This window comes from Manis javanica, chromosome 9 (assembly GCF_040802235.1).
Source record: "Manis javanica isolate MJ-LG chromosome 9, MJ_LKY, whole genome shotgun sequence".
In the NCBI taxonomy this organism is placed as follows: domain Eukaryota; kingdom Metazoa; phylum Chordata; class Mammalia; order Pholidota; family Manidae; genus Manis; species Manis javanica.
Window position 1 is genome coordinate 30,975,194 of NC_133164.1, and position 13,680 is coordinate 30,988,873.

A 13,680-nucleotide genomic window follows, 5' to 3' on the forward strand; every position below is an offset into this window, starting at 1 on the left:
CCTGCTGATTACAGTTAACCTTAATTTCTTTCATGACAGTCATGCAGTACCTGCTATTTAAATAGAGCTGTTCCTGGATGTGACTTTTTGAGCCTCTCTGGGTTTAATTCTAATTTAACTTACTATTCCAAGTGGGACTATTGTGCAACTGAAGTCATGATTCACTCATTTGTTCTCTCTGGATCTAATTATCACAACCCGGTGCCTGTGCGGCCCCCTCAGGCATTCATTCACTACTAGAAATGATCTAACCTTCTGGGGAAGGGAGTGGGCCTTTAGTTATTGTTCTTTTGAACTGTACCGATGTATTTCGTACAGTGTCTGGGAACACACCGCAGCTGTTTCACCTGTGTCGTTTTCATCATACCAAGCTTATTACTAAGGATTATTGGAAGAATCCTGTGCTGGCGTAGGCAGTAGTTCGCTACTTGCGCATTTCCATTCTTAAGAACAAGGCCAACTTTTGAAGCAAAGAAGTCAGTTTGCATGCATTTGATACCTTGAGTGCCTTCTAAACAAAGGGTGCGTTGCTCAGAAAGCATAAAAAAGGGCAGAATAGAAACACCCAAAGTGTAATTATTCTGCTCTGTTCTGTTACCAAATGCCCAAGCCCATGAGCCCCAGAGTGAGACAGGACAGGACAGTGCTGCCAGGAGTTAAGATCATCCCTTCACCCTTTCCTACTTACTGGATCCTTACTAGGGTCAAAGGGAAAATTTTTTATTTCATTCAGCAGCATCCTACATGTTCAGAGGAATCCCAGTGGCCTCCCACTGCGAATTTCAATTATAAGCAATGCTTTAAAATGCCCTTCTTTGGAACTTAGAGCACAGAATTGAAACACTTACATACAAAAGGTTTTAATGGTTATCTGGACTTCTGATAATCAGTAACCACTTTCTATAGCATTTAAAATACAAAACTCATGGAAATGAGAGTAAGGCTGAGAAATTGAGCATTTCTGAAGACTTACAATCAAAGGATCCTAGTAAGGATTAATTAACCAATTAAGGATTAATTAATTAACTGTATTAAGTTAAAGAGTAGAAATACTTTACTCATCCATCCATCCGTTCATTCTATTTAGGAAACATTTCTTGAACTCCTACAATGTCCTAGGCTCTAGAGACATAAATATACTTGTTACCAGCACCTTAATTGTCACATTTCCTGCCAGGGACTTGGCTCGGCCAAACCCCCAGGCCACAGCCGCTGCCCAGCTGCAGTGCCTGCCCTCTGTGGGATCCCTGTGGGCCGCAGAGTAGTGGTAGGCCTCCGTGGGCTTGGGGTGTGTCTCATCTTCCTGTGTTCACCTTCTTCTGTACTTCTGGTCCTCTCTTACTTCAGCCCCCTGACCTTCCTGCCTTTCCATAAAGAGATCCAATCAATAGTTCTGAAAGGTATTGCCTAGCCCAAGATGCGTTGACATCTTCTGAGGATATCTCTACCATTTAAAAAGGCAAAACAAGGAGAGATCTTACCCACTGGAGGTTATTTCAAAGCCAACTTTGCTGGATACAACTATTCATTTGCACATACCTCTCAAAAAAAATTTTTTTTTCAATAGCCATTGCACAGGCCCCTTCAGAATGCCCTAAAACATTGCACTTTAAAAATGAGAAAAACTAGGGTGTAGTTTTACAGCATTAAGCTATCCACCTATGCGTCATCATTTTGATGTAAATTCATAACTCTTAGTGGAGTAATTTTGTGCCATTGCATAGTGTTTGCTTTTCTTTCTCTGCTTGCCATATAGTTCTGTGGTTGATGGGCTGCATAGCCACATTACTTCACTGGCCCCTTAACCTGCTTAATAGTTACTTGGTTTTGATTTCATATTTATTTTTCACTTTTCTCTGATTACACAAAGATAAATAGTTAAAATCAACTGTGGGAAAAATGATATGTGTGTGTGATTATGCAAAGTTACATTAAGACTTCTATAGAAAGTATATAAAACAACATAAAGTATATATAGACTTCAAGTTATAATTTATAGGAAACAAATACCATATCACTTTCTCAATTTAAAAGATGTCAAACATATCACAACACAAATTTTGTATTTTTGAGGTCCCCGGTGCCAAGATCCATAATTATTTTCATGGTTAGATACTCAAGAAATGAATTACTGTTGCCCTATTCTCACGTATACAGTCTTACTTGGTCCCAAGAATCACACCCTGTGCCAGAGTACACCTTGCCAGGAATGACTAAAGCTATTCTTTCCCAGGGCAGACCAGTCACACTATTCTGACTCTTTTCACAGAAGGCTCCAATTCCTGAAACTGAGTTATATGGAAAACCACAAGTCCACATTGATTGATGAGAAGACTGGGAAAAGTGGCCTAGCTGTCCCATGTTCTTTCGTTCTACTAAGGAAGATCTTGCATAAAACTGTTCAAGACACAAGGATGCAAACATCATTTATATTTGCTCTTACCTAATAATATATAAAGCATTAGCTACAGAGTTTGTTACTTGTACTAGTGAAAAAATACATTGAAACCTTAAAAGGCACGTATGTATAAGGAGACAATAAAAAAAAGTCACTGGAACAATGTTACAATGAAATATTAGAAATAATCCATATGTCCATCACTTAGGAAATGTATTTGAAAACTCTGGGATGAATATTCACTGAACTACTACCATATTTCATCTAAGTCAGGCTTCAACCAGCAATAATAGTCCATCAACCAAATAGAGCCCACTGTTTTGTAAATAGAGTTTTAGTGGAACATAGTCATATTCATTTGTTTATATCTTGTCTATAACTACTTTTATGCTACAGTTTGCAGAGTTGACTTGTTATAGCATGGACTGTATAACTCTTAAAGTTGAAATAAAATACTTTCTAGCCCTTTCCAGAAAATGTTTACCAACCCCTGATCTAAGTTAAAATACCATCTATTATAAAATGCACCATTACTTTATGTACTAACAAAGAAAATCTTTCCAATTAAACTCTGATAAGCCATCTTTAGCAGCATCCTGATTTTAGAAACATTAAAATATGAAAAAATTCATCTTAGGATTGATGAATTATGGTAAATAGCACTTCAAGTAAATATAACTACAGTGTTTATATCCACATGGTTAGATACCAGATGCTTAATGTTGAGTGAACAAAAAAGGCAGGTATAGAGCAATTTGCAAAATGATGTGAACAGCATGATATATAAGTCTCTTAAAAACAAAACTATTGTGAGTTTCTATGAATGCAGATATGTATAGGTAAGCACAATTTAAAAGAATTGGAAGGATTTAAAGAAAACTGATAATAGGCATTTCCCAGGAGGACTGGGGATCAAGATGTTGATGGAAGACAAGGGGGGCATTTATAGTAATACTCAGTTTTTTAAAAGGAGGTGATTTATTAATAAAACGTAATCTTTAAAAGGATCAAAACACAGAAAAGCTGGAAGAAGTACTTGAAAATATTAACAGTTAACAGTGGTCAATTTTTTATAGCAGAAATACGGTATTGCTTTTTATTATATTTCACTGTAATTTTAAAGAACTTCATGAATAACTGAAAAAGATGAGTTGTGATCTTCATTTCTGTCTCAATCAAAAGAGATTAAGATTTGAAGAAGTACAGGTTAATCCATTACCTGACATCACAAACTAATCCTGTTTTTCTACTGTGGCATTAACATGAAACAATGTGCAAGTCAGGGCCAAATTTTATAGTTAAAACTTCTTCATAATGGTGGTACAGGTAATCTTAAAGTACAATGTTCTTTATTCCTCACCATGAAAAACCACCAACTGGAAAAGTTAAATGTCAGGTGCATTTTACCAAACAGAAATAGCTTGTCATGAGTCATATTATTGATGTACTGATGTCATTTCTTTCAGCCTGACTTCACTTGTTTTGAAATGTACTTTGATTTTACATGATTTTACATGTAATTTTATACGCAGTTCAGACCCTCATGTTACTCATTAAATGCATTCATTGTGTCGTTTGTCTATACCAGGGCTTCCTAAAATATTCTCTGTTCATGTATTCAGGAGTTCAAGACTTTGAGGTACAACTTTAACACCAGATTGTTCCTTTTGATATGGGGATCTACTCACCTCACCACTGCTTTCACTTAGTTTTTGTTTTCGTCTTGTTTTAAGCATGTCTTTCTTTCCCTAGGAGTGTTTCACCAGAAATGGGTCAAGCCTCCTGCCTTCAAGATTAAGAAGTGAAACATATCTGAGAAAGTGACAGCAGCAAGTGTGGACATGGGGCCTTGAGTCTGTGTGAAGCTACAGACTGTGAGGCTAAGGTCACATGCCACTAAAACCAGAGCAGCATGCTGTACTTCTCACCACTTAACTCCACTTTTTCTTTTTCCAGTTCAATTTCACCGTTTAGTATTGAGAGCACAAGACGCCAGAGACGGTCTGAATCTCCAGACTCCAGGAAACGGCGTATCCACAGATGTGATTTTGAGGGATGCAACAAAGTGTACACAAAAAGCTCTCACCTGAAGGCTCACCGAAGGACGCATACAGGTACAGGGCTTCCCACCTGAGGGCGCGAGCGTCCCAAAGGGGCTGGCTGCTGGCCCGCAGGCCGTGAGTGGGCCTCAGCGGTGGTTCGTGCTAGTCCATTGTTTGTGGCGCTGAAGCTGAGTTCCTCTCTGAGCAGAATGCATTCCCTCTCTCAGCTGGAAAAGGCTTATGTCTTAGTGAACTTCAATACCCAGTGAAGTATTTCTTTAGTGTCTTAAAGACTTCTGCCATGGTGTGAACACAGTGATCTAGTCTTCTTCATAATCAGCGTCACCAATTAATCATTGTCTAGTTGTATCAGGTTTTAAAATGTCCACATGGCACATCAAACAACAAGCTAAAGAAAATGAGTCTCTCCTTAAGTTTGTTTGCATCTTAACTACACCTTAGATTATGCTCGTCTCCCCCTCCATCTTGTCCCCTGAATAAGAAAACAAACCAACACAATGAAATGAAAGGGACATATGCATAGCAGTATGTCCACAATTCCATTTGATTCTCACTGGCTTTTGGTTTTTTTTGTATATGGAGGAGATTTTTAGTATTCACTGTTTAGAGAAAGAAATTGAGACCGCATGTGATTCACGGACTTTGTCATCATCCACCCACCCCACCCCCACCTGCCCACCCTCCCAGGAATTCAGCTGGGGACTCTTCACTTAGCCCTCTGCCCACCTCATCCATCCTCTGCCCTTTGTGTCCCTCAGCCAGCATCCCCTGGCATCCCTTCTTTTTCCTGTTGGGAGACCTCGGGAGGAGACTGAAGGTGGAAAGAGGACCCCACAATTACATTGCCTTTTCCAGGAAAAGTGGCTGGTAACTGGAATATGTGAAGCTCAGAGAAGCAGATAGAAGAGGAAAATTCATTCACACATTCCTGATAGCAACATGCCACAGATGAAGCCAGCTCAGCCCAGTGCCTGTCCTTGACAGGAGTCAGGCTCCCACACCTGCCTCTCACTGGTAATGTCAAGGGTCACAGTCTCAAGTGGGACTGCGAAACAGTCCTCCCCACACAAGTGTGTTAAAATAGCCACACTTTATAAACCGTTGCCCAACGAGGCGGCAAGGTCACTTAAATCAGCATGCTTTGCCACTCAGTCACGTTATTGTATCAGACTATTGCCAAAGCTGCTTTACAGGGACTGCTTTGTGACCCCAAACACTGATGTGGGGCATTAATATGATTTTTTCTTTTGAGATGAAGTGATGGCATAGGAGGCTTGCCTAAAGTCAAAGAGCATTATGGGATCTGTAGTTTAATCGTGCTCCTCTAATGCATTCATGCCTTTAATATTTCTGATAATTCAGCACATTTTGCAAATTGCTTCTTCCACCTTTCTTCCCTGCTCCCAATCCTTTTCCTGTTTCTACTTAATTCCAGGTTCTTCCCACTCCACTGATTCTGAGCTTCCCCAGGAGAGGTTGTCATTTCTTTCTCAGGTGCTATTTTTTTAATCAATCTCTTTATCATAAAGGTGGAGAATGAGAATAAAGACGTGAAAGTTGGGTAAGCATTCTCCATCCCATAGCAGATGGTGGTGAACACAAATCATAGTAGTAAGTATGGTTAGGTCACATTACGGACTCTTTATGGGAGAAGTTCTGTTAAAAAAAGAAAAGTGACCCCTCTTCAGTGAATCATCACATACTCCATGTTATTCCTATTTTCCTTGAACATTCTGAAATACATAGTAGCCTCATTTTTTGCAGGCTGCCTCTGTTCTCTGTATCTGAGTGATGAACAGTGAAAGAGAAAGGTTTAATTAGATACTATGAAAGGATTGAACTCCATGGCATTATCGGATTGCATCTTACAGGTTTTAGGAGACACTGTGACAGTCGAAGAGCCATGGCGTGTGCATTATGATTCAAAATAATGTAAACCTTGAATGCTGAGGCTGAATTAATTAGCTTGGGTTATTAATAGAATGAGTCATAGACTCCTAGGGTCCCAATGGACTTTACATGTCACAGTCTAGTTTGTTGCCTAATTAGGGGACTCCCTTGGCTGTCACCTCTCATGGAGAGTGAGAACCTACTATGCGGTTCCCTGCACACTTCCATGTCTTTTCCTTCCTTTGATCCTCACGACTCCTATAGCTGCAGCAGTCATTATCTCCTCCGTACAAGTGTGGATCCTGGTCGAGCAATGTTACCACAACAGTGATTTTCCCACCTCTCCTTAAACGCTTCAAGGGACAGAGACCATCTTCTCCTGCAAGTCAAGTTGGGTGACATTTCTGAGGACAGAGTCCTCACCTCTTAGTGTTGAATTTTCTTCTTCGGCTTTGGCTCTCAGTACCTTTTGGTTGAATGGGACAGCTCCAGTTATCACACTGTCATTTTCATTTCCTGGCTCCAGTTCCTTTTAAAAACAGTCACAAAACCCTATTATTCTCATTTTTGCAAATCAGGCACCCTCAGTTCTCTCAGCCACATTTTTCTAGATACCCTCCAGTATATCACTATTGTCTATAAAATTTTCACATCACAGGTTGAGCAAAGAGGTCTTGTTAATGAACATCTCTAAATAGATGTAAAGGTGATGTTAAGCCTTTTAGCAGTTGCCTCTCTTTGCTAGATCATCTAGATCAAAAACTGCTAAAAACTGCATCTTGTCCATCCCTTGTACCTACAGTTGATTTATTTTAGAGCTAAACATGCGACATTCTTTTTGTAGCTGGACCTGTCCCTCACATAAAGGCTCCCTCTGGGATTGTGGCTTTCCTCTCACTGAAGTGTTTGGCCATAGACTGGGTGAACTCTTGTGGGAGATAGGAGACCGAGTCATCATTACGTGGGCTGCACGTGCCCTTTCAAGTCTGGAAAATAGTTACTCTATATGCATTATATTGATTTGGGCCCTTTACGCTAATAAATTGAAATGGCCTTGGAACCTCTCCCTGCTCACCTTGCTTTGGTGTCTTAGCTCTCTCCTTCAGCTTCTCAGTTTTTGTCAAGTATTGAGTGGGGCAGGTTGAGGGGAAAAGCTCTGAGACGTGATCCAAGAGACTTCCATCCACGTGGGTTTTAATTTATTAATCAATAGTTGAGAATCTACCTAATTGTCCTGCTTCTAGTCCACATTTCTCAGTATCACAGCTACATCAAAAAAGTCCTTGTGAAATTGTGCTCCAAACCAAGATATGCCAACACCATTCATCCACTTAGCAGGGAGATACTGTCTGTGTGCAAGGCGTAGTTTCCTAAACTGTCAGTCAAATAACAGTGTTTTTTTAAAAAAAAAAAAAAAGAAATTTGGCTGATTTGCTGCCAGTGTTCCAAAGTGAGCCCATACTAGTTTCTGATTTATAATTATATCTAAGATTCCTTAACTTCATGTTCAAAAAGAAATCATGCTAGTTCTGTAGGGATTCAGGTTAGCCTGCTTTGCTTTTAATAAATATCTTCTTGGCCTTACCTTTGCTTCAGGCATATTGAGTAAGTTTGTTTTTGTGTGACCAATAATATTAATGTGTAGCTTGGGATTATAACAGATGACTTATGAGAACTACGCACGCTATGGGAGGTGAGCAAGTCACAATGAGAAATTTTCTTTGAGGAAGTCACATTAATTTTACCTTTAATGCTTGATCTTTTGTGCTTAATTAGTACATGATCAGTCACCTATTTTGGACTTAGACAGTAAAATATTTGTAGGAGTGCGAAAGGAACATTTTCTAGATAGTAGCAAGGAATTTAAAGAAAAAAAACAAATGCTGAAGAGTGCCTTCTTACATTTAAAAATAATTAAACATATTTTCATGAATGTGCAATTTACATAATAACATAAATTTTTGACCAAATACTTTTTAATGCTTTTACAAATACCTGCCTGTGATAAAGCAGTTTTAAGGCACAGTGAAAAGAAAGAAAGAAATATATCTCCACAATCACATGCACATGATTGTCCGCAGGTACATTTTTACCATCCACTGGTCTAAATTGTGTATCTCCTCTGCATAAAGCAGTGCACAGTGTATTTCAAATATGATGTAGTATATTTAAATTAATGATCATTTATCTGTGCTATATTCAAATACTGTGTACTGTGAATATCCCTCATTTCAGAAGTTATATTGCTTATTAAATGACTTAAATATGAATTTTAGAAGAAAATAGTTTTATGAATTTGGTTTTGCTGTCTAGAATTGTCATTATTCTCTACAAATACATGCCATCTTTATTTTCTAAAATGCTGTAGAAGCAAGCAACTCAGGCATCAGTGATTCATGCAGCCACTAGATGGTGCACCACAACCAGATGTTGGGTCTCGTCTAAGAGGTTCTGAAATAGTCAACTAGAACCTTCTAGTAGTTTGTGTCACCTGACGTGATTATTAGTGTTTTGCAAATATTATAGTTTAATAATGAATAAGGAAAAGGAAAGGTAAAGATAAATTTAAAACCAGATTTTTTAAAAAAGCGATTTCAACATATGAAAATATTGTTTTAAAATAATCTGGAAATATTTTCCATTCTAACTTATTTCCTCTTTCTAATGAATCTATAAGGCTCTATTAACCGATCTGTGTAATATTCATTTTAACTCACGTGAAAACTACATGTAAATGTTAAAAATTGTGAACATAACTGGCTTTATCAAAAATGATTCGTATTTCAATTTTACACATCAAGAAAGTTTAACCCATATGGATGCTTTAAAAATATTAACTGATATGATTTAAAACACTCTGAAGTATGCCCTTCCGTATTTACAAATGAAGGAAATACATTATTCAGCTCTTCCCTTGAGGAATGAAGCCTTTGTCATTAATACCATGTGCTGTCATTAACGTCAGGTAGTGATTGATGTATTGGGGATGCACGTGCACACACGCACACATGTTGACCCTAAATGCTTGCAGGTTCCATGCTTTCTTACTTTTTGACTTGCTTTATCACTTCTCACTGCTATTCCTAGAATTCTTGCTTCTGACTCGACATCTCATTCTATTAGATGAGATTCGGACACGGTTTGGTGGAATTCCTACAAAGACAATCACGGGCTTGGGTCAGCCATGCATCTTGGGCACCTTTTGCTCACCTGTCTTGCAGTCACTAGATCTTACCTCCAGGTAGTGGGGTGCTGCTTATAATTTCACATCTATCTTTATTACTTGAATAATTTATTCCATAGAGAGCTCCATGTCAGATCCTCTGTCTAGATTCATTGTTAGATAAAACATAGGGCTTAGTAATACCAAGATAATTAACCATTTAGAAGCAAACTGACATTTTTCAGGTAAAAAAATCCTCCCAGTAAGTTGCTTGTAAGTCCTGGCCAAGTGGCTCACATGTAGGAGCCATTCTTGTAACTGCTGAGGAGTAGGAGACTATAATAGAAATGGCACTAAGTTTGAAGTTAGATAGAAGTTTGAATCTGTGTTTGGCCCATAACCACTGAACTTAGACAAGCTGCTTAACTCTGTGAATCTCAGGTTTTCTGTTTGTTTGTTTTTTAACTTTGAGCATAAACATAGCAAGTTATTGCATAATTACCACAGGGGGCATTTTTATATAACCAGTAAATACACTGCCTAACACATTGTAGGGACTGAATTATTACTTGTTGAATTGAAATTGTGTATGTATGGATATTGATATAGATATGTTATTATTGTGAGCAGTAGGTTCAAGGCAAAAAGTTTGGCTACTTAGCATATACTCACCACAGTCAGCTATAATTATATCATCTCTTCAGATTACTATTTAAAATTTATATAACTCAGAAAAAGTTGGGGTAAAGCTGTTATTTAGTGAGCCCTTTCTGTCACCATTTTGATAAAATGATAGTAAAAATAATCTCCTAGTAATATATTTAAACTAGTTAGTAAAACACTCTTCCATTTGAAGGGGCCATTCATAGACAAATTCAACAAGGCAGATATTATTGAGCATTTCCTATGTCTAAGGGACTATAGGTAATTTCTTGAATAAGACAGAGAGAAGCATAGCCCCTGTCTTCAATGAACTTGTCCATAAGTATACTAGGTAAGACTCACATAAATAGTCATGAGGCCAAGTGTGCAAACCCGTATGATAAAGCTGCAGGCAGAATGGCAAAAGAACACTGTGGGAGCTGTCCATTGGGCTGGGGAATTTGGGGACACCTTCCTACATACTAATGAATGAATCTCCAGATGTGCCGGCTATGTGGAGCTCATTCACATATCCTTTCCCCTACCTGTCGTCTACCTAGGTGCTTCCTTTCTTCCTGCTTCTTTACTTGGTAAACTTCTATGTATTTTTCAATACTGCCTCAGTGTCATCTTGTCTGTTAAGCTCTCTGACTGCCCTACTTCCCTAGACAGGCAGAATTCCATCCTCCACAACCTAGAGTGCTTGGATGTTTCCCCATTGCAGTAGTTTGATGGTCAGAAAGGAAAGTACATGGGGAACATTGGAGCGGTAGAAACAGCAGGACACAGCATCTGACTGGATGTGAGGGCAGAGGAGAGGGCGCCTTGAAGACATCTGATGTGTGTGGTCAAGAGTAAGGATTGTGATGTACAGACAGGGAGAATGTAAGTGAGAGCACACTATTTCCTGAGGACCCGCCAGGTCCCAGGCACAGTGCTCAGCTCCACTAATGTTTTACATATTTTAGTTGCATCTGTAACTCCCTTTCAAGGTTAGAACACAGATCCTCTGTCATGTGCTGAACAGGCAGTGGAGCTGGGATTCAAACTCTGGTCTCTCTTCTAGAGCCTCTACTGTTGTCATTGCACCCAGTCAGACTGGTGTGCTGACAGCCTGCCTGCCTCCTCTCCGTGAGAGCCACGTTCCTGTGACTGTCTAGGCAGCAGTACCGACCTGTTTCTCGTGTTGGTCATTCAGGTACTTTGAAGTACTAAGATAGCAAGCAACTTTAAATGGTCTGTTCTTAAGGCTTTTCATTTACGTGAACTGGTCTTTCTTCCCAGTCTATTAAAATTTTACTTTGTTAGTAAGCCAGTGAGAAGACAAAGACCAGAAGCATTAATGACAAAATTAAGTGGGTAGCTCTTGAGTGCTTGCTCGGCACACAGCTCTCTGAATAGTAATGGGTGTGCTATAAGGGTGACAACAGCAAGGAGTTCTAAATCTGGTGTGAAGACAGCCGGGTCCACAAATATCCACCCTGGAAAGCGTGGTAGGAGGGCCATGGGTGTACTCCATACAAGTTGCTACAGCAGCGCTGAAGGGACGGTTGGTCCCGACTGCAGGGATGTGGTGAACTTCACCTACACATGTGAACAAGCATGAAATGCCACTTGTGAAAAAGCCACTTGTGAAAGGAAACGGACTAATGTGGATCCATAACAAAATGCTCTGAAAGGGTAGCACTTGTTTTCGTTTTATGGAGAAGGAATTACTTTAACTTATCCCAGAGAGTTACAACTTAGAAACACAGTTAACCTGAGAGTTTCAGTTACTCGAAGTAGGTACCAGTGCTGTACATACTTGATTCAGGTTGGCTTTAAAAGCATTGTTATTTTCTGTATTTAAAAAAAAAGTTCATCTGTTTCCTATCTTTAGAAAAGTAATGGTTTCTAAAACAGCCTACCGATTATTACCTCAATTAAGTAAATACCTCACTAAATGAGCTTTGTTTCTTAATTCTGATTGCATTAGCAGAGAAATCAATGAAGACAGTGGAAAGTTAAAACGTGTTGGTATCTTATGACCATGCTTCCCACTTTCCTTCTTTTACTTTGGGGTTCATTTTATTCACAGAGCCATCAAAACTGTGGTAAGGAGAAAAGGGGTAATAACATCCCCAGCCTTACATCATGTTCTGCCAAAGAAAACTAGATTATAAGTGTTGGTCATCTTACCCCAAATGGCAAAATTAACTACTACTAATATACAACTTGTGGTTTCATAGAATTATTAAAGATAATGAGATAATATTTTTGTAGGAAATGTATTCACCATTAGAGACTATATAAAACTAATGTTTATTTATCATGCTTAAGAAAAATCCAATAGAAAAACTTCATAGCTAAGAATAAAAGACTTACAAAGTAAATGTGTTGTTTTTAAAGACAAAAATAATAATTGCTCATTTGAGCAGCAAAACAGAAGACTCAGTCACATGCCACCTTACTGATTTTAAAGGTTTAAAATGAGATACGTATTGGCAGACTAGATCTTTAAATGGCGTTGATTTTAAATAAAACCCCCCAAATTTATTTCATTGTTCAAAAATGTATATTTGAATTCACCATAATAGAAAAGATCGTAAAGTAGATAGAATGTAAGTGATACACTGTCTTTGTTTCACAGAATATATTGCTCTTATGTTGACTCTTGTATGTTATATTTTTAAAAGAAGGCAAGGTATTTGAATTAAAGTAGTTTCATTCATTTAACCCCACAAGCATTTATCAGCACAGATTACTGTGGCAGGCCCTGGGGAGGTAGTGATGAAGAAAAGTCAAAGCCACCCTCAGTACCACACTGCTGAGGGGGCAGGCCGAGAGGAAACCCGGCAATCACGATGGGGTGGGGTGAGACTTGCACTGCAGGGTGCCAAGGAGTGACGTGATCAGACTGTCTTTCAGAAAGTTTCCCCCACTGCAGTGCAGACAGTGTTGGAGGGGGTAGAACATAAGACAGGAAACGGAGCCAGTAAAAGGTGGTATTGGTGAGATGTGGTGAGAACCTAAAGAAAGGCAGACCACCACTGTGGGGATAAAATGGAGAGGACCACTGACTGCTGTTTGGAAGACATAATTGGCAGGTGTAATAACTGGGGTATGTCAGGGAGAAAATGATAAGGAGGAATCCAAGAAATCTCTACAACTGGCGACATTTTTTACTTGCTTCTTCAGTCAATGGGATTGTGCTTTTTTCCAGACAGCACAGCAGAGGGAGGAACTTGTTTAGGTGGTAGGTACTGAGTGAAGTTTTGATCATGTTCAGATTGCTTCCCCCCTGCCAGGTAGAAATGCCGTATACCTCTCTGTGGTGCTTAGGAGAGAGACCTAGGGTATAGATACTTAGGAACGTGTCCCTTACAAGTTGTTTTGAAAGCCGTGGGACCCAAGGAGAACATCTGCAGGTGGGAAGAAGTCAAAGACAAAATCTCAGTGAGCATTTGTGTGATGGGTAAAGGAAAAGGTCTCTGCAAAAGTAACAAAGGGAAAAGTAACCAGAAACATAGGAAAATAAATATTGT

The 13,680-nt window shown here is 39.0% G+C and overlaps 1 protein-coding gene across 13 annotated transcripts in view; it reads left to right on the plus strand.

Annotated features, from left to right (window-relative positions):
* Positions 1-13,680, plus strand: part of KLF12 (KLF transcription factor 12) — a 427,321-nt gene that overhangs the window by 396,815 nt on the left and 16,826 nt on the right. For all 13 annotated transcript variants that reach the window (XM_073212506.1, XM_073212515.1, XM_073212516.1 and 10 more), the window contains one exon: positions 4,355-4,512. In XM_073212506.1, coding sequence (XP_073068607.1) covers positions 4,355-4,512 — 158 coding nt within the window. The remainder of the gene's footprint in view (positions 1-4,354; positions 4,513-13,680) is intronic.